This window comes from Pinus tabuliformis, chromosome Q, assembly GCF_031772625.1.
Source record: "Pinus tabuliformis cultivar Carrire ecotype Pingquan chromosome Q, CPIR1, whole genome shotgun sequence".
NCBI classification, from domain to species: Eukaryota; Viridiplantae; Streptophyta; class Pinopsida; order Pinales; family Pinaceae; genus Pinus; species Pinus tabuliformis.
Genome location: NC_142296.1, coordinates 1,108,565,116 through 1,108,586,789, shown reverse-complemented (window position 1 = coordinate 1,108,586,789; position 21,674 = coordinate 1,108,565,116). Strand labels below are relative to the sequence as shown.

Below are 21,674 nucleotides of genomic sequence, written 5' to 3'. Positions count from 1 at the left end.
GTTTTGATATATGATATTAATTTTGCACAGCGTGCATTAAGGCCTCTGTCATGTATTAAAGAGGCACATGGCCTCACTTGAGGTATTGAACTCGTCACTCTGCTCCAGAGTAAATGCACTGGGTATGTCTCTCCAAGTGACACAATCTAAGGCTATCCTCTGGCATGCCTCCATTCATCATTGAAGCTTTGGCTCGACACATGTTCTTGCCTACATCCGTTGATATGCCTGGAGGAAATCCAATGGTGGAGAAGTTTTAGGATTGTTCCAACTACCCTGCCCCGCCTCGAGCCAGATCAGGGAAACTTTTAAGTACCCCCCCTAAATTTATATGTATAATAAATGGGTGAATCTCCATGGTATATAGGAAAAATGGAAGGCGATTTTATCAATGATGTAATATGTATATATAATTTTTTGACGAATTTCTCACCAGGCATGGTGAATATTTTACTCAATTATAAAATCTTGTAAGATCTTGGTATTACCATGGGTCAATACCATGGGTTATCATAAACCTGGAGCTTAAAAATTACTATTAGTAATTTATAAAAATTAAGAAAATTAATAGTTGATTTTTATTTTATTTTTTATTTTAACCAAGCTAAAATGTTTAAAATACATTAAATTACAACATCCATTTTTACTCGCCAAGCCCCGAGAGGGATCAAATATTTTTTCACTCTATGCTAGTTTGCATATCACGATATTTGATACCTCTCGAGGGTTAGTAGATCTAGATTAAAGATGGATCTATGCTAGTTTAATTCCCCCATTTAAATAGGCTACATTCCAAGTGAATACCATGGGTCAATACCATGTGCCATTTTGGTGAATACCATGGGTCAATACGCTATTTTAATTTTTATTAATACTAATATTATGGTTAATAATGTTTTTTTGCATGGTATTAATAACAATCTAGTCCATGGTATTTGTCCCATAGTATATTGCCAGTAGGTTTCACCTAAATATAACACATTTTTTGAGTGTTCGTAAATATAAGGTGACTTATGGAGTAAATATTAAAAAAATATTTTATTTGTTTACCATACGTATCGTTTATTTATATTTTTATTAATTTACCATATTTCTTTTACAAATATGGTATTTGGCCCATCGGATTCACTTAAATAAAACCTCTTTCTTGAGCCTTCATAAATAGAATGAGGGTTATGGACTAAATATAAAAAGAGGTTTTATTTATTTACCATACGTCTAGTTTATTTATATTTTTATTTATTTACCATACCTTTTGAGTAAGTATGAAAAGACATTTTATTTATTTACCATACCTCCACTTTACTTATATTTTTATTTGTTTACACCCTTGCATGTATATAAAGTGACTTATGGAGTAAATATAAAAAATGTTTTATTTATTTACCATACCTCTCATTTATTTATATTTTTATTTATTTACCATACCTCTCATTTATTTATATTTTTATTAATTTACCATACCTCTTTTATAAATATGGTATTTGGCCCGTAGGATTCACTTAAATAAAACCTATTCTTGAAAATGGACGAATGGATTCACTTAATAAAATCTATTCTTGAAAATGGGCGAATTGAAGGTTGTAACTCCTAGTTTCAAGGGCTAAATTTACCTTTTTTACCCTCTCCCTTAAAATAAGGTGGGCTATTTGAGGTGATTTGTAAAAATGTACTATGATACAAAATATTCGCCCACTAAAAATTTAAAACCCCTTAATTTCGCCAAAGGGCTAAAATTATCTCCTAAAATTTTCTATGAGCCAGATGGAGAGTGATTTGCAGTGATTTGCATTCAGAGGGCTAATGGTTGAACCACTCTACAATGGATTCAACTACCAAGTCTTCAATTTGTTATGCAACTTATTTGTCAAGAGCCATGGTGTGAGTTGGACCTCCTTCTCGGCGAGGTAATGGAACACTTTTCCTCTTTATACAGTGTGTTCCATAATAATTGTTTCTTCTACCTTCTTTACTACCTCATGGATTGTAATGGTTTGACAGGTAACCCTCCATGTCCAGGGGCATCACATCACTGTTTTGGTTTATGAAGGCTTAAGGAGTTTTGAAGCCGACCCAGGAAGGTGAGCTGACCCTCTCCGACATCCTTTTTTATTTCTTTTTATTATTTACACATACTAATAATACAAGGGTGTTTCTTTCTTATATCATGTAGGCGGACTACTTCCGAATGGAACCTTCAGTGTTCAAGTGAGGTTTCCAACCTCGGTTGCTCTGTTTTTCAATGATTACTTTAATATAATCATACCTTAGATAACGATATATTGGTGATGCCGCGGGCAACGTTCTACCCTTACCGGGTTTCTTATGGAGACATTCCCGACCCTCCAAGGTCATGAGGACTAATACCTTACTCGGCTTTTACAGGTTGGAACTATTCACAGAAACTCACCCTATTTGTTTGCTATGGTTTAGATGCATGCAAGAAATCGCTTGGTAGAGGGTTTCGGCCAGAACTTACCCACTTCTTATCTATTATTACTGTGTAAACAGTTAAATGCTAATTTTGTTACTTAACATGGTTGCAAAGTTCGTAATGTTTCTCTACTTTTTGGGTTCAAAAGACTATTTAATCTTTGATTTTTTCTAAATTATGGGGTACAAAACTCCTCTAGAATAGTTAATATTTAGATGTATTAAGAATTCAATGGTTTTCCCTCTTTTTGGTTTTACCTCTCTTTGGTTATAAGCATATAGACCACCGCACCATGTTGCTGTAAGATTTCGGTGATAAGCTTTACTTATTTAGTGATAATGTCTCTACATAGTTTTTCTATTAACCGCCTACGAAAGGGTTTTACTACTCCATATGATTGTTTGTAATATTCATTATTATTTGTGTTTTTTTTATTTGATGCATATGTTAATCATTTATGAAAATATTTATGCTTGAGGATTCGCCTAATTATTTCATTTATGCTCTGTTTAGGCGGAATCTCTTTTTCTTGAGTACTTAACTTGTTGGTTTGTGTTATATTCTTTCCATGAATAGCCACCCTAGTGAACCAGGGGGTTAGAGGGGGGTGGTTAGCCCACCTCCACGGGGTTTGGGGTAGCACCCTGGGGAAATTTTTTTTGGACCCTATATTAGGTGGGTGAGCCTACCTATGGTTTTGTGCATGGCTTCCGCACATGGTTTTGGGCGGGATGTTTTTCGTTCCATGGTATTGGATGTTTCGAGATGTATATATATGTATTGTAACATTGAAAGGAATATAATGAAAAATCAAGCTGGTAGTCTCGGTTTTGGGATCCAGGGGAAAATCTGTGCGTATATGTGTTTTATGTGTTATGCTCTCACATTGTTTATTTTCTGTGTTTTAGAATTCGTATGCAGGTAATTCCTTTATAGGGTTAAAACCTACATTTCGTACCAAAGTTGTTTTGGCTTCAAGGGGACGCCTTTGTTGCTGAGGGGTTTCGCTCAGGCCTATTGTAAACCTTGTTCAGTGGGAGATCTATGGGATCAATTCTAGTGGTGAAAGAATATGGCGAGTAGTGGAAAGATAAAGATCAAGAAATTTAATGGTTACAGTTTTGAGTTGTGGAAACTCGAGATGGATGATCTGTTGGTGGATAAAGATCAGAGGATTGCGGTAGATCTGGGTACTAAATCAACAGGGGTGTCCGAGGAAGAATGGAAGAAGTTGGATTAGAAGGCAAAGAAAACAATGTGATTGTGTGTCTCAGATTCATTATTGCTGAATATATTAGGGAAATCTACGATGAAGGCTTTGTGGAACAATTTAAGGACTTTGTAAGAATTTAAGTCTCTGGTGAATAAATTGTTCCTACAGAAAAAGTTGTATAACCTGAGGATGAAAGATGGAGACTTGGTGACAAAGCATCTAAACGCATTTAATATTGTGGTAAGTTAGTTATTATCTGTTGATATTAAAATTTCAAATCAAGATAAGTGCATCAGTTTGTTGTGTTCTCTACCACATTCATGGGATAGTCTGGTTATTGCAATAGGTAGTAATGCAACTGCCATGCAATTTGATGAAATAGTCTCATCCTTGTTGATGAAAGAGATGAGAAGGAAAAATATGGAGAGCTAGAATGGTGATGCCTTGTCTGTACGAGGATGGTCCCAAAACAAAAACAAAATATTTCATCGAGTGGGAGATTTAAGTCTAGAGGGAGATCTAAATCTCCAGGAAAATTTGTAAAGGTGTGCTGAAAATGCGGAAAGGAAGGGCACTACAAAAGGGATTGTAAATCTAAAGCTTTTGACAAAGGAAAGGGATATGATGATGCTCCTTCTGCAGAAATGAAAACCACCTCAGATGAAGATGGTGATGTGTACTTGGCTTTTTCAAAGTACACATGTAGATCATGAGGCATGGTTGATTGACTTAGGTGCATCCTTTCACTTCACTCCCAATAGAGAGTGGTTCTGTGAGTTTGAGAAATATTATGGTGGTGTTGTCTTCTTGGGGGATGACAGAAAGGCTAGAATCATTGCTCACAGAAAGGTAAAGTTGAAGTTGCAAGGTGGAAGGATTAGAACACTTATGGGTGTTCTGCATATTCCTACATTAGCCAGAAATTTGATTTCTGTAAGCAAGCTGGATGATGCAGGTGTAGAAATAGTGTTCGAGAAAGATACCTACAAGATGGTTTAAAAAGCACAGGTACTGATGTGGGGAGCTCAGATTGGAAATCTATACAAGCTGAAAGGTAGCACTGTTATTAATGGGTGCAACGGTTCTATGGTTCCTGAAGGTGGGACAGAAAATATAATGGTCTTTGGAGAAAAGACCATGCTATGGCATAAAAGGCTTGGACATATTGGAGAGAAGGGCCTTCAAATACTTCATGGTAAGGGTATGGTAGAAGGTATGACTAATAGCTCTCTAGATTTTTATTTCTGTGAAAATTGTGTATATGGGAAGAAAAATTGAGTGAGTTTTCCCTCTAGTGGTAAGAGGGCGAAACAGATATTAGAACTTGTGCATAGTGATGTGTTTGGACCTGTGAAGGTTCCATCATTGGGTAACTCTATGTACTATGTATCATTTATAGATGACTTCTCAAGGAATACATGGATATATTTCCTCAAGAAGAAATCTAAAGTCTTTGAAAAGTTTAAATAATTTAATGCTCCGGTGGAAAACCAAATAGAGAAAAAGATAAAGGTATTGAAGACAGATAATGGTGGAGAGTTTTACAAGAAGGAATTTGAAGAATACTGTAAGAAGTGTGGTATAGCACGGAAAAAGACTACTCCATACACATCTGAGCAAAATGGAGTTGTAGAAGGAATGAACAAGATGTTGATGGAAAGGGCAAGAAACATGCTCAGTGGTGCCAGGTTAGGACAAGAATTATAGATAGACGCGGTGGAGACTACATGTTGTCTAGTCAACAGATCAGCTTCATCAGTGTTGGAGGATAAGACTCCACAAGAGGTATGGGCTAGTAAGAAACTCTCTCTTTCACATTTGAGGGTATTTGGATGTCATGCATATGTACATGTTCTAAAGGAGAAAAGAACCAAGTTGGATAGTAAATATGAAAAGTGCATCTTTATTGGGTATAAGGATGGTTTAAAGGGTTATAAGCTTTGGAACATAGTAACAGGGAAGGTTGTGTACAGCCGAGATGTGGTGTTCGGAGAGGTGAAATATGTTATTAAACATGAATTCCAACCTGAGGAATCTGAGAAGATAGAGTTTGAGCTAAAGGAGGAAGAATCATACTCTACAGCAGAAGAAGAATCAAAAGATGAAGAGCCACGAACTCCAGTTGTGAGAAGATCAGTTCGAGAAAGAAGTCAGCTAGAAAGGTATAGTTCATCTGCTTTCTGTTCAAATTTTTATTTATCTATTATTGATGATGATCCCATAACTATGAAGAAAGCAGTAGATTCAAAGGATGGCAAACTCTAGAAAGAGGTCACGATTGATGAAATGGAATCTTTGCACAAAAATGAGGCTTGGGATCTGATGGAGTTTTCGAATGGAAGGAAACCCATTAGTAGCAAATGGGTGTTCAATAAGAAGACAAATGCAGAAGGAAAGGTTGGGAAATACAAAGCTCGGTTGGTGGCAAAAGGTTATTCTCAGGTGCCAAGAATTGATTTTGGTGATATTTTTTATCCTATTGCCAAGGTAGCTTCTATTAGATTACAGTTTTCTGTTGCTGTTGCTTTTGATTTTGAGGTAGAACAGAAAGATGTGAAGACATCATTTCTTCACGAAGATCTAGAAGAAGAGATCTACATGAAGCAACCTGAAGCTTTTGTGGTGAAGGGTAAGAAAGAGTTGGTATGCAAGTTAAAGAAGTCTTTGTATGGGTTAAAATAGTCACCAAGGATGTGGTATTAGAAATTTGATACGTTTATACGAGGACTTGGCTTCACCAGAAGCAAGGCAGATCACTATGTGTATTTTAAATTAATTGTTGGCCGTGTTATTTATCTAGTCTTGTATGTGGATGATATGTTTCTGGTTGGAAATGACAAAGAGGTTATTCAGGATTTGAAGACCTAATTGTCCTCCAAATTCGACATGAAAGATCTTGGTGCTCCAAACTATATTTTGGGCATGGAAGTTAAAAGAGATTGGGCAAAGAGGAAGTTGTGGTTAAACCAGAGGAAGTATGTCGAGACAACACTACAAAGGTTTAATATGTAGGATAGTAAAACGATGAAGGTTCCTATTCCTATAGGTGTAAGGTTATCTACTGAGAAGTGTCCCAAGACACAAGAAGAGGAAGAGGACATGTCTTATGTTCCATATGCAAGTGCAGTCGGTAACCTAATGTATGTGATGGTCTATACTAGACCAGACATTACACAAGTAGTGGGAGTATTGAGCAAGTTTATGTAAAAAGCAGGGAAGGAGCATTGGAGAGTAGTGAAGCAGGTTTTCAAGTATTTGCGTGGCACTAGTGATTATGGTTTGTGCTACCAAGGATGATGAGGATTGAACAAAGTTTTGGATATTCATGGCTTTTTTGATGCAGACTGGGCTGGAGATATGGATCAGAGAAGATCTACAAGTGGGTATGTGTTTAACCTATTTGGAGGTGCATTCATTTGGATGAATAAGAAACAATCTGCAGTGGCACTATCAATTACAGAGTCAGAATACATGGCAGCCACTCATGCAAGTAAGGAAGGAGTTTGGTTGAAGAGATTGTGTCCAAGTACAGGGTTAGTACAGGGAGATATAAGGATAGACTATGATAGCCAAAGTGCAATTTTCTTGGAAAATAACCCTTCTTACCATTGAGATACCAAGCACATTGAAGTTCAGTATAACTTTGTCAAGGATATGATAGTAGACAAAAATGTGTTTCTGGTAAAGGTGGACACTTTGAATAATATTGTAGATGCCTTAAAAAAATTTGTGAGCTCTAAGAAGTTCTCTTGGTGTAGAGAAACAATGAGCCTTACAGGGCTGGAAAAATGAATAAGCTCTCGTGTGGCCCATTGTGGAAATAAAACAACAAGTGGGAGAATGTTGGGTTGTGTTATATTCTTTCCATGGCGAGCCACCGTAGTGAACCAAGGAGTTAGAGGGGGAGCAGAGCCCCCCCTTTGTTGAGTCGATTGCGCAGTAGGGGGGTCACAAGGGGTTTGAAGGGGCGGTTAGCCCCCCTCTAGGGGGTCTAAAGCAATGGCTTGGGGAAAATGTTTTGGACCCTATATTACGTGAGTGTACCTACCTATGGTTTTGTGCATGGTTTTTGCACATCCTTTTGGGCGCGATGGTTTTTGGTCCATGGTATTGGATGCTTTGGCATGTATATATATGTATTGTAACATTGAAATGAACATAATGAAAAATCAATCCGGTAGTCCCGATTTTGGGATTGAGGGGAAAATCTCTGTGTATATGTGTTTTATGTGTTATGCTCTTGCATTTTTTATTTTATGTGTTCTAGAATTTGTATGCAAGTAATTTTTGTACGTGGTTAAAACCTACATAACTAAAATATTTACTCACTTCTAGTTGACAGAAGGAAATTCTTTGTTATGGTTTAAAAATTATAGTTTATTCGACCAGAAGTAACGAAATTGTTTTCTTTCTAGTTTTACATCTCCATGTTATAAATAGAAAAGCAGGAGCCAAATGCTCATTTGGACTTCATGATTTGCTAGCCTTACAGCTTTACTATATAATTACACTCATTCTTGTGCTATGAATTTCTTTCTGTTCCTGTACTGAGCATCGGATTTATTTGTTCACTTCATAAAGAAATATTTCTATTTGAGCTTATTCTATTATTGTTTTAAGTATATTTTCCATAACCATGTAATGAGCTATCCTGTTACTGTAAGAAAACACTTATTCCATTAATATACCATCATCATTGCTTAAATAAAAGCTATATTACTTATTTGATAAACTTATCAACATAAAATCTCAAATATATCTAGAAAGTCTCTCCTCCCAGCCACGAGCCTGACAATCACGTCTAGACTCTCCCCCGAGCACTTTTTGTTCTTAACACTAGATTATATCCAGCTACAGTCAGTACCTTGGGCCTCGGGACTCACTTTCTAGCCTCAATCTCTATAGTTTCTTTTGACTGTGTTTGAGCAATATTCCCACTCATTTATTCCACCCAACTCTAGGATCCCCTTTTTGCTCCTCTTCCCCACTCCATATTTCTCTTTCCAGGCAGAGGGGTAACTATTTCTTGGCAACTATTTCTTTTAACTATTGCAAAAAAGTTTATTTTTATTAACATGTCAGTTAGGTAAACAATTGTAATCCGACCTTTCCATCCTTAGTCATTATCATAAAGTAAAAGAAATTTAAAATTCTTTAAGACATAAAAACTAACTTAATGACCACAATAATTTTTCTAGGTAGCTTGGGGTGTTACATCTCCCCCCCATATGAGGAACAATATCCCTGGTGTTATGTTGATTTTAAGAAAATAGTGTCAGATAAGCTTCCCGCATAAATCCTTCCTCTTCCCAAGTGGTCTCATCAGGGCCAAAGTGCTTCAACTGCACTTTAACCTGGGTGATGGCTCACTTCCGCAAGGTGGTTTCTCTCTGATCGAGAATACGAAGAGGTTATGCCAGGAACTCTCCTTCCGGTTCGACCTACACAAGCACAATTCATAATCATAATTTCTTAAAAAATAGTTTATCCAATAACATATGTATTCCCTTAACTGATTACCTGAATATTGTCCCAACTAATTATATGTTGTTGGTTGTACACATGTTTTTCTAGCAACGAAACATGGAAAACATTGTGGACCCAAATATAGCATGGTAACACAAGCTTATATGTTGCTGGTCCAATCTGCTCCAAGACTTGAAAAGGTCCACAGTACCGTGTTGTTAACTTAGCACAACCCCTCCATTTTAAGGAACTTTTTTGGGCTTTACTCTTAGATATACGTGATCTCCTGGCTGAAATTCTCTGTATGTTCTCCTTCTATCAACATACATTTTCTACCTATCCTGGGCACCCCTTATATTTTGCCAAACCTTCTTAACAGTCTCCTCCATTTCTGCTAGTATATCGAGACCCAATGTTATCTTGTCAATTGGAATATTCCGATCCATGGCTACCCTGCACCTTCTTCCATATAATTCCTCAAAGGGGCTTGTGCCCAACGATTCAGGATGTCCATTATTATACGAAAACTCCACTAGGTGTAGGTAATCCTCCCACTTGTGTGGTTGTTGCATTACAAACATGTGTAGCATGTCCTCCAGCACTTGATTTACTCGTTCGGTTTGTTCGTCTGTTTCAAAATGGTAAGCAATACTAAACTGGATCTAGGTACCCAATCCTGAAAATAGGGTTTTCCAAAATGCGGATGTAAATTTTACATCCCTGTCAGAAATCACCACCTTCAGTATCCCATGTAGACAAAAAATTTCCTTCATAAATATGTTTTCAATTTCCACAGTTTTAAAGGTGGATTTCACAGGTATAAAGTGAATAGTTTTGCTCAATTTGTCTACCACCACCATAATTGAGTCATGCTGCTTCTTGGTGTGAGGTAGGCTAGTGATAAAATTTAGTGATATGGTCTCCCACTTCCATTCTGCAATGGGAAATGGTTGTAATAAACCAGCGGGATGTTGATATTCTTCCTTCACTAGTTGGGATTCCAAACATTTGGACAAGTATTCAGTGACATCCTTCCTTAACTTGGGCCAAAAATACCTTTTCTTGATGGCTAACAACAACTTCTGGTAACTGAGTTGGCTAGCACATGGTTTCCTGTGAAATTCATCCAATATCAATTGCTTAACAAAATTTTGGTTAGGAACATAAATTATGCCCTTGAAAATAAGGAGGTTGTTAGAATTTATTTCGAAATCTGATTTTTCCTTTCTCGAAAGGGATTCCTTTGTCTGATGTCAAAGAAAAATATACTCTGGATCTTTGATAGATGCTTCCTTTATGATTTCAGGAATATTTGAGTGTACATTGTTGATTTTGACCTCATAAATACAATGTATTTTTCTACTCAATGCATCGGCTACTCGATTTTCCTTCCCTTTAAGATGTTTCATCTTGAATTTGAACTCACTTAAAAATGCTGTCCATCTGGCCTGCCGAGCATTTAAGCTAGATTGGTTGAAAAAGCTCGGAAGGCTGCTATGATCTATTAATAGTAGAAATTTCTTCCCCAACAAATAGTGTCGCCACATTTTAAGTGCATGTACTACAATTGTTAATTCAAGGTCATAAGAAGAATATCACTATTCATATTCCTTCAATTTATGTGATTTGTAAGCAATAACTTTTCCCTCTTGTGTCAACACTCCACCCACGCCTTCTTACCTTGCATCAGTGAAAACCACGAAACACTTTTTCGGATCTGCTACCTTTAACACTAGTGCAGTGGTAAGTAAGTGTTTTAGTCTTTCAAAGTTTTGTTGACACATGGTTGTCCCTTGGAAAGTGCGCCCCTTTTCTTTAAAGAGGTTATTGGGAAGGCGATTTTTGAGAATCCTTCAACAAACTGATGGTAGTACCCAGCCAAACCTAGGAATGATATGATATCCGCGACATTCATTGGAGTGGTCCATTCCACAATTGTCTTAATCTTCTCTAGATCCACCGCTATTCCATCTGCTGATATAATGTGACCCAAATATTGAATCTAATCTTTGAAAAAATCACATTTGCTGAATTTAGCATATAACTGATTTTCCCGCAGTGTTTGCAACACTACCGTCAGATGTTATTTGTATTCCTCCTGATTCTTAGAATATATTATAATGTCATAAATGAAAATTAGTACGAATTTATCAAGATAGGGAAAGAAAATACCATGCATCAAACTCATAAAGGTGGTTGGAGAATTTTTGAGGCCAAATGGCAACACCACAAACTCGTAATGACCATAACGAGTTCGGAATGCAGTCTTATAGATGTCCTTCTCCTTTATCCTTATTTGCTGGTAACCTGACCTTAAATCGATTTTTGAAAATACTTTGGTTCGTTGCACCTGATCGAATAAATCATCAATACATGGAAAGGGGTATTTGTTTCTAATGGTGGGTTTATTTAAGTGATGATATTCGATGCATGAATCTCAAAGTTTCATCTTTCTTTCGTACAAATAATACGGGGACTCGCCATGGAGACACATTGGGGTAAATGTACTTTTTATCTAGAAGCTCTTGGAGTTGCATTTTGAGTTCTGTCAACTCAAGTATCCTCATGCGATAAGGGGCCTTGGAAATAGGGGCTACACCTAGAATTAGTTCGATGGTGAAATCAATATCACGCTTGGGTGGTAATCTAGGAATAAATTCAGGGAATACATCAGCAAATTCCTGAATGATAGTGATACTTTCCAAAGTAGTCATTTTTGTTTTGTAAATCCCACTTGAACAACATATATTTGACAACCTCTCCTAATACACCTTCCTAACTGACTAGCAATGAAAGGATGTAGTTTGGTATCTGTCTTGATTCCTTGACGTTCCTTCCTTTGTCCTGATTCTGTGATAAAATTGATGGTTTTCAGCTTACAGTCAACTATGGACCAACACTTTTCCAGCCAATCCATCCTGATTAAAATGTTGTATGAACCCAAAGGAAGTATGTTAAGGTCCACATGAATTGGTTATCCTGAAATTGTCAAGGGGCAACGTTTTGCTTTTGCAACTACCGTTCTTTTTGTCGCGGTGGCTAATTGAATTAGCCATGGTTTTGGAAATTTACTACTCGGCAGTAGACACTTTTCTACCACCTTAGGACTAAAATAGCTTAAGCTAGCACTGGGATCGAACAAAACAGAGATAGGTTGCTTAGCAATCATACCTTCACATACAATCATGGACCATGGTGGGCTGATATTCTACCTGATGATCATCTAGAGCAGCGTTGATCGTGGGCATGCTCCTCGCCACTTCTCCAATCGTGGATGCTTCCAACGTATTTGATAGTTGTTTTCTCCTTGCCTTATGCGAGTAGTTTTTGTAATAGTGGGGTTCTCCACATCCCCAACATTGCACAAACGGTTTTGATTGCTAGTCATTAACAAATCTACCTACTCCTTTTGACTGTTTGGTTTCAAAATAAGTAACTTTAGGAGGATTCCTTGCTGGAAATTTATTGAGAGGTTTTTGATATATATTTTTGCCAGTAGAAATTTTTGTGTCTGTTTGGAATCAAGCTCCTTCCCTTTCTGTTTGACGCTCCTTTAGACACTTCATTTTTCTGTTTCATTTGTTGGTAACATATGTGGGCTTTCCGCACTGCATCATCCATTGTTTTGGGGCAGTCAAACTCAAGTTTCTCCTTCATGATATTGGGTAAAATACTGATGAATTGTTGAATCTTGGCCTTTTCCTCCTGCATGTAAGGCACATAGCGCAGAAGGGAGGTGAATTGTGCCACATATTCATCCATAGTTAACGATCCAATCCTAACTCATGAAATTATATCGCTTTTTCATCATAATAACATTGAGTTAAATACTTATATTTGAAATGTTTTTGGAACTCATTCCACGTCACCTATTCCTCGTCAATTTTTCTTATTGCTTTTTTTTCTTCCCACCAAAGGCTTGCCTTATCCCTTAACTGATAAACTGCCAAACATGCCTTCACCTTGTCGGTGTAGTTGTAATTCTGAAAATATTTTCTCATATAAATTAACCAAGCTTCCATTGCCTCTTTAGATTCGCCTTCAAAGAGTGACGATTTATATTTTTGAATTCTTCTTGTAATTCATATTTTTGTCTTTTTGTTTTGTGCTCATCGGAAACATTATCCGAGTGTCCTTCTTCGTCCTTCCTATGTCTCCCGGCTAAATCATCATTTCCCTCACCATGTTGAGCCGTTGGGGTATTTTCTCTATCCTCAGCACTGGGGTCTGGGTGTTTTTGATTTTGTCGATTAAATAGACTTTTGAGAATCCTCTCCTGTTCCAGGCGTAATCATTCATTTTCTGTTCTTAAATTTGTCATCTTAGCAGCAATTGTTGAACAGTTTCGAGTAAAACTTCATTAGCTTGATGAGTCTCCTCGCTCAGCCATATCCCAATGTTAGAGTTATCATTCACATCAATTGGTTTTGGAGGATTGGGTGGTCCCGGACTTCTCTGAATTCTGCTCTTTTGTATTGAGACCATCTCTATGTTCACATATATGTTTCATTTAATTAGATTTAATAAATCACAATCATTGCATATATATATATATTACACAAGACATAATAATAATAAAAAATTACGAGGCCTTAAACTTACGAATTACTACTTAAATTATTTAATATTCCTAGTTGGTGGTGAGGTTTTCAATAGTACGTTTGATTGGTTTTTACACATGATATTAATTTCGCACATCATGCGTTAAGGCTTCTGTCATGTATTAAAGAGGCACATGGCCTCACTCGAGGTATTGGACCCGTCATTCACTCGAGGTATTGAGCCCGTCATTCTGCGCCATTTTAAATTCATTGGGTATGTCTCTCCACGCGGCGCGATCTGGGGCTATCCTCTGGTAGGCCTCCATTCATCGTTGAAGCTTTGGCTCGACACCTGTTCTCGCCTGCATCCGTCGATCTTGTTGGAGGAAATCTAATAGTGGAGAAGTTTTAGGGTTTTTCCAGCTACATCGCCCCCACCTCTGACCGGATGGAGAGTCATTTTCATTCAGAGGGTTGATGGCTCGGCCACTCTGCAATGAAGTTGGCTACCAGGTCTTCACTTTGTTTTGTAACATGTTTGTCGAGAGCCATGGTGTCAGCTAGACGTCCTTCTCGGCAAGGTAATGGAACACTTAAACTCTTTATACAATCTGTTCCATAATAATTATTTCTCTTACCTACTTTACTGCCTCATGGATTGTAATGGTTTGGTAGGTAACGCTCCAAGTCCAGGGCATCGCAACACTGTTCTGGTTCATCGAGGCTTAACGAGTTTTGAAGCCAACACGAAGAAGGTGAGCTTACCCTCTACGGCATCGTTTTTCAGTTTTGTTATTTATTTCTGCGTACTAATAATACAAGGGTTTTTCTTTCTTATATCATGTAGGCAGACTGCTTTCGGATTGGACCTTCAGTGTTAGGGTGAGGTTTCCAGCCTCAATTGCTATCTTCTTAAATGTTTTCTTTAATATAATACATACCTTAGACAATGATATATTGGTGATGCCGCACGTAACGTGTTGCCCTTACCAAGGTTCTTATGGAGTCAATCCCGCGCCCTCCAAGGTCATGAGGACTGATACCTTACTCGGCCTTTTACAGGTTGGAAATATTCACCGAAAAATCGCTTGGCAGAGGGTTCTGGCTGGAAATTACCCGATTCTTATCTATTATTGGGATGACTATGTAAACAGTTAAATGCTAATTTTGTTACTTAACATGGTTGCAAAGTCGATAATGTTGCATTGCTTTCTGGGATCAAAAGGTTGTTTAATCTCTAATTCGAGGGTTTTTCCCTCTTTTTGGTTTTAACTCCGTTTGGTTATAAGCATATAGACCACTGCACCCTGTTGTTGTAAGATTTCGGTGATAAGCTTTACTTATTTAGTGATAATGTCTCTACACAGTTTTGCTATTCACCGCCTACAGAAGGTTTTTAATGCTCCATATGATTTTGTAATATTCGTTAATATCTGTGTTTTTTGTTATTTGATGTATCTGTTAATCATTTATGAAAATATTTATGCTTGAGGATTCGCCTAGTTATTTTGTTTATGCCCTGTTTAGGGGGAATCTCTTTTTCTTGAGTACTTAACTAAAAGATTTACCCACTTCACCGTTGACGGAAGGAAATTCTCTGTTATGGTTTAAAAATTACAGTTTATTCCACCAGAAGTAATGAAATTGTTTTCTTTCCAGTTTTACATCTACATGTTACAAATAGAAAAGCAGGGGCCGAATTCTCATTTGGACTTCGTGATTTGCTAGCCTTATGGCTTTACTATATAATTACACTCCTATGCTATGAATTTCTTTATGTTCCTGTACTGAGCATCGGATTTATTTGTTCAATTAATAAAGAAATTTCTATGTTTGACCTTATTCTATTACTATTTTAAGTAACGAGCTATCTTGTAAGTATATTTTCCATAACCATTTAACGAGCTATCCTATCACTGTAAGGAAACATTTATTCCATTAATTTACCGTTATCATTGTTTAAATAAAAGCTATATTACTTATATGATTAACTTATCAGCATAAAATCCTAAAGATATTTGGAAAGTCTCTCCTCCCAGCCACGAGCTTTGCAATCATGTCCAAATACTCTTCTGAGCAGTTTTTATTCTTCACACTAAATTATATCTAGCTACAATCAGTACCTTGGGCCTCAGGACTCACTATCCAGCTTAATTTTTTTATATTTTTAGTTTTTTTAATATAATTTTATAAAATTGTTATATTTTTATTTATTTATTTCTATAAATTTATTTTTATATAGTTTTAGAAAATATGGTTTCGTTATTATTTATTTCTACGTATTTATTTATTTATTTTTTTTAATTCTGATTTTTATAGGTTAATTTTGGTTTTTTTTTAACATTTTTATGATTGATTTTTTTTTGTCTTTTTTTTTTTTTTTTTTTTTTTGTGTTTTTTATATATTTGATTTTTTTTTTGTGTTTTTTTAATTTTATGTATTTTTTTAAATATATATTTTTATTTTTTATTTTTTTTTGTTTTTTTTATTGTTTTTATTTTTGCTTTTATTTTTAAATTTATGTTTTCATTAGGAGTAATGATAAAATATTTTAGCTGAGTTTTCAAAATGTTGAAAAGAGAGGTCATTTCAACATCACCACATCAACACTTTTCATTTTCGATGTTTTTTGTACAATTTTTCCACAAAAGATTGGTTTTCATTGCTACTTTTAAAACAAGTTGAAAATTTACCGTAGAGAAAAGAAGTGTTATTCCACCATCAACACTTTTCATTTTTGAGTTGATTTTTCATGTTTTTGGGGGATTTTTTTGGCTAGAATTCTTGTTTCAAAGTTTACATTGTTATAATAACTATGATATGAATTCATTTCTCTCTTTATCATAAGCAAAATTTTTCAAAAGGTGCATATCTATGTTTTGTGTCAATCTTGGAGAAAACAATTTACACCTTGACATTGTATCAATATGAATACTTATCATGCAAAAATTACATAGTTTAAAGAGCATCTCCCTAGTTGGGGGAAACTTTTGGGTTTGATTCCTAGCATGTCCAATTTTCAAAATGGTATTAGAGCTAATTGTTACTCTTAATTGTTACTCTTAATTTGTAGTGACTACAAGGCTTCAGTCAAAGTGTTGTTTTAGCGGGTGGGAAAAAGGGGTGGATTGTTGGAGACTTCAATCCGCTCCTTTATAAATTTATAAAACCTTTTTTAGAAACTAGAGTAAGAAGGTATCATTGTCTTTGCTCTATTTTTATTAATTTATATGAATTTATTAATCATAAAAGTTAGATTTAATGGTGAAAATGAATAGTTTCTTTAGTATTGAACAAGATTAAATTATTGAACCGGGTTAAATTATTGTGAAAGCTATTTATTCTAAAATGTATGAGATGCATTATGATAATGATTTAAATGGTCTTGCGGAAAATTAACCTATCGAAAACTAACTTGAATTTCTGCTTCAGTTCTTCCTCACCCTACATGCAGAAAAAGATGGAGACGGTGAAGTTGAGACGAAATCTAATAATAGAATCATTAATAGAATCTATTATTAATTAAAGTGTCTAAATCCAATATACAGATGCATATGGACGTAATTAACAATATGTAAGTCATAAATCAAAATCAAAGAACGTGAACATGTAAGTCAAAATGACCCTATTGATATGAATGCACTGAATTTTGTCTTTTCGCAGAAGTTAAGAGAAGAGTTGGTAATCTAATGAGTAGAATCCGTTGATTCGATCGAGAGGAGGGCCCGAGATCCATATGATATAGAAGAGGGCCGATTTGCAATGTTAATGTTTTATGATATTAATATCCTTTAAAAATTCAACATATTAATATAAATTTAACATATGGAAAAGAATTTAAAAGATATTTATATATTATTTTACATTATATATTAGGCTGGAGTGGGCCATCCAATTAATAATATAACATAAATCACTATGCAAAATTGTTATGAAAATCACATATTACAATGCTCAACTCAAGTCTACGGAGTTATCTTTAATTTATTTACAAATTCTAAATTCTATATCATGGAGTAAAGTCAAATTCAATTATTAACTTCACACTAGAGCCATTGAATGTCGAAATTCGGAATCTAACGAAAATTTCTGTCATAAATCTTACAATGGATTCGGAATTTGATAAAATAATACAATTTAACTCAGCATTACATAATTCTTACAAATACGGTATAAGTTTTTCAGTGGGGAAGCATTCTCGTTGAAGAATTATCATACAACATATATCGCCGAAGCGACAGATTTCATCATAAAACATTTATGAAGGGAGCAGAATTACATCATCATCGGTATAAGTTATCTCTATATTATTTAGAAATTCTCTATTTTCAATAAATATGAAGTAAAGTAAATTCAATTGTTTACATAATACTTAATCATCTCATATAAATTCCCTATTTTTTATAATAATAATTATGAAATAAATGAACTGAACTCAGTTGTTCGTCGCGCTCAAAATGCTAACCACTTCCCTCATTGTTGGCCTGTTTTGAGGTGCGTCTGAGCTGCAAGCGATACCCAGATTCAGAAGTTTAATAGTCTCATCTTCAATCGAGTACTCGCTGGACGCACTTCCTTCCAGAAGGTGAGGAGCAACAGCGCTCAATGGGTTGCCGTCGCCAATGGCCTTCACCACCCACTCTCTAAGTGTAGTATTCCCGTCCAGAAACATGTCACATAGTGGGCTTCTGCCACTCACCATTTCGAGGAGGACGATTCCATAGCTATATACATCAGCCTTTGAGGTGATTCTCGAACAACCTGCATACTCTGAAACAGACAAGACATGATTGAAATTTCATCATCAGAAGGACCATGCATAACACAAGTAACAGGGCCTGCAATTTTGTGTTACCTGGTGCCATGTAACCGATGGAGCCCCGAACGTTGGAGGTACTGAAACCGTTGCTGACGTCGCCATATTTGAAGATTCTTGAGAGCCCAAAGTCAGCAATAGCAGGTTTGAGATCGAAATCAAGCAAGATGTTGGAGGGCTTGAGATCACAGTGAAGAATAGGCTGTAAACCCTCTTCGTGAAGATAAAGCAATCCATTCGCGACGCCCAGTGCGATACCGATGACACTTTCACAGTCGAGTATTCCCTCTTGTATTTGCGTCGCCAAGGTTCCATTGGGCATCAACTCCATGACCACGGAAGTCATTCCAGGACTATTGCAATAACCCAACACTCGAACTAGGTTTCGGTGTCGCGTCATGGCTAATACCCGTATTTCAGGGATTAGATTACCCTGGAATGCCTCCACGCTTGAATCGCCTTTGAATCTCTTGATGGCAACCTCCTTTCCATCCGGAAGGCAGCCTTTATAGACTGTTGCTGTTTTCCCAGAACCAATTATATTCTCTTGACTGAATCTTCCAGTTGCCTCGGAGACCTCGGCTGTGGTCATCGATTTTATGGGGTTGGCCTTGTCTGAGATTCCAGCAGAAGTCACATGATTTCCCTTCTTCGACTTGGCTCGGATACGGATAGCACAGAATAATGATGCAGCAGCGATGACCCCGCCAAAAGCCACGGCAGAAAAGATGATGGACAATTTCTTGGCTTTGCTAAGTCCCGAGGACGCGGAAGGACCCGAAGGCGCAGGGCAAGGTTTAGCGAGGATCGGCCCGCATAAACCTTCGTTTCCAAGAAAGGAAGCGGCCGTCAGATTTCGGAAGACGCCCTTGTCTGGAATTGGGCCGGACAGACGGTTGTAGGACACATTCAGAGAGCTAAGAGTTTCCATGTCCCCGAGGTAAGGTGGAATCGAACCAGACAACTCATTGTCTGAAAGATCCAAATCGGTAAGAGTGACCATGGATCCAAGCCATAGGGGAACTTGTCCCTCAATTCGGTTGCCAGAAAGGTTGAGATGCAGAACCTCCACGCAGCTTCCCATACTGCTGGGAATCTGACCACTCAGTCTATTCCCTGCAAAGTCTATGTTGGTAACAAGCATCATGCCTCCGATCTCGACAGGAATGTTGCCTGTAAGCATATTATGCGGCATAGAAAACGATTGTACTATATGCCTTAGATTCGCAACACCATGGGGTATGTTACCTTCAAGCCGATTGTAGCCGAGATTCAAGTCTTGCAGACCAGTGCAGTTGGATAGGGTGTCTGGTATTGTACCGCTCAACTGATTGTGGTCGAGATACAGGCTGGCAAGCTGAGTCAACCCGCGTCCTAGCTCTTCTGGTATAGGCCCGCTGAGCCGATTTCTGTGAAGCCAAAGCTGGGCCAAGTTGGAGCAGTTGCCTAGCTCTGCAGGAATCCATCCGCTCAAATTGTTGCCTTGTGCCTGGAATCTGGTGACTGATTTTAAACGGCCATAATCGCTGGGTATACTTCCTGTGAGCGAATTGTCTCGCAGCTGCATGTACTGGACGTTGGTAAGATTGCCGAGCTCCGGCGGAAGGGACCCCGTAAGGAAATTTGATCTTACCACAAAATCAACAACATTGGAGAGCTGTCCAAGAGATCTGGGTATTGCGCCCGTCAGAGAGTTGCCGTAAAGGGCGAACACTTTCAGTGCTGTAAGGTTCCCGAGAGCGCTAGGGATGGGACCCTGGAAGTTGGCCAGTTCTATGTAAAGTCTTTCCAGGTATCGTAATTTGCCCAATTCTGCAGGGATTCCACCGGACATGCGGTTGTTTCCAACCATCAACACCCTCAATTGAGTGCAGTTGGAAGGAATCGATATGGGAATCGTTCCGGTGAGGTCGTTAACGTCTAAGCACAGGTTTTCTAATCTAGACAGCAAACCCAGCTCTGCAGGTATAGTTCCGTTGAGTAAAAGATTCAAACACAAATCTAGGACAGTAAGCTTTGTGCAGTTAGACAGAGCAACTGGAATCGGACCTTCAAAGTTGTTCTGGCGGAGGTTGAGATGTTGGAGATTGGCCAGCGAGGCAAGTCGAGGAGGAACGAAGCCGGTGAGGTTGTTGAACGAGAAGTCCAGATAGTGAATAAGAGTGGAATTGAAGAGGGTGGTGGGAAGGGTGCCAATGATATGGTTGTGGGCAAGCGAGAGAGTTGACAGTGAGGAATTGGATCCTCCAAAGAGGGAAGAAGGGATGGAACCCCAGAAGCTATTGTAGGAAAGGTTGAGAGATGCCAAGAGGTGGAGTTCGCTCAATTCCGGTGGGATTGAACCGGAGAGGCTCCTGTTTTGCAGATTCAAGGCCACTACGTTCCGTCCCTTCTCCTGGTCGCAGGTGACACCACTCCAATTGCAGAAGTTGTTGATGGACGGTTCGACCCAGTCATCCAGCGACACATAATTGTAAGTTTCTTTGATTGCTAAGAGGAGTTGAGCATCCCGTGGAACGTTTGTGCAGTTTGCTTTCATTACACATATAGATACTGAAATCATTGTCAGTGCCAAACACAGGAGTGGAGCATTCATATTCCTTTGGCAGCTCATAATGAAAGAGTTTATAATTACGACTTTGAAGACACTGATTTTATGAACAAATTCATATGCAGGCAGTATCAAATAGTGATGAACATTTTTTCTGCAATCGCCGAACTAGTTAAAGAAAAGCGAAATATGAACCATAAGCAAAGAAAATGACAGCGGAATGGAAAAATTATTTTTAAATGTGAAAATTATCGCAGGTCAGCCAAAGATGAGCATTAAAAATCTCATTGAGGCCCATTCAATGGGCATACATAAATCCTCAACATACAAGAATAGAAAGATCATTACAATCCTCAACATACAAGAATAGAAAGATCATTACAATCATCTAGAAGAAGTTTCAAGTACATACATTTCTGGAAGTTAATGACCCTGACATGAGGGGAATAGTGGGTGCAATGCATTTGTATTTCTGCCAAAGTTGACTTTGATGTTAACACAAGGCATCCACTATTCCCTTGCATGTCAGGGTGCATTAATTTTCCTATAGAGGTGGAAATAGGAGTTTCCTCAGAGAGATGGGTTTGATTTCAATGCATTGTGTACTAAAAAAAGTTACATTGATGTGAACACACGGGAAGAAACTGTAATG

General features: G+C 37.4%; 1 protein-coding gene and 1 long non-coding RNA gene across 2 annotated transcripts; one reads left to right on the top strand and one right to left on the bottom strand.

Moving 5' to 3' along the window:
• Positions 1–14,109: 14,109 nt before the first annotated feature.
• LOC149223387 (uncharacterized) lies at positions 14,110–15,014 on the top strand. The gene is made up of 4 exons (XR_016248960.1): positions 14,110–14,235; positions 14,330–14,409; positions 14,502–14,536; positions 14,717–15,014. It is a non-coding gene; the product is annotated as an uncharacterized LOC149223387 (long non-coding RNA).
• Positions 15,015–17,796: 2,782 nt separating this feature from the next.
• LOC149223386 (uncharacterized) lies at positions 17,797–21,300 on the bottom strand. The gene is made up of 2 exons (XM_089383273.1): positions 18,511–21,300; positions 17,797–18,425 (listed from the first exon to the last, which is right to left on the bottom strand). The coding sequence occupies exons 1-2, from the start codon at positions 21,083–21,085 to the stop codon at positions 18,091–18,093; spliced, it is 2,910 nt and encodes a 969-aa protein (XP_089239399.1). The 5' UTR covers positions 21,086–21,300; the 3' UTR covers positions 17,797–18,090.
• Positions 21,301–21,674: the final 374 nt, after the last annotated feature.

Bases quoted from the DNA above. Each gene is read 5' to 3' on its own strand.
- LOC149223386 (XM_089383273.1), bottom strand. From the start codon at position 21,085: ATGAGCTGCCAAAGGAATATGAATGCTCCACTCCTGTGTTTGGCACTG. The intron at 18,426-18,510 runs GTAACACAAAAT...TGTCTGTTTCAG, and splicing joins CATCGGTTACATGGCACCAG to AGTATGCAGGTTGTTCGAGA.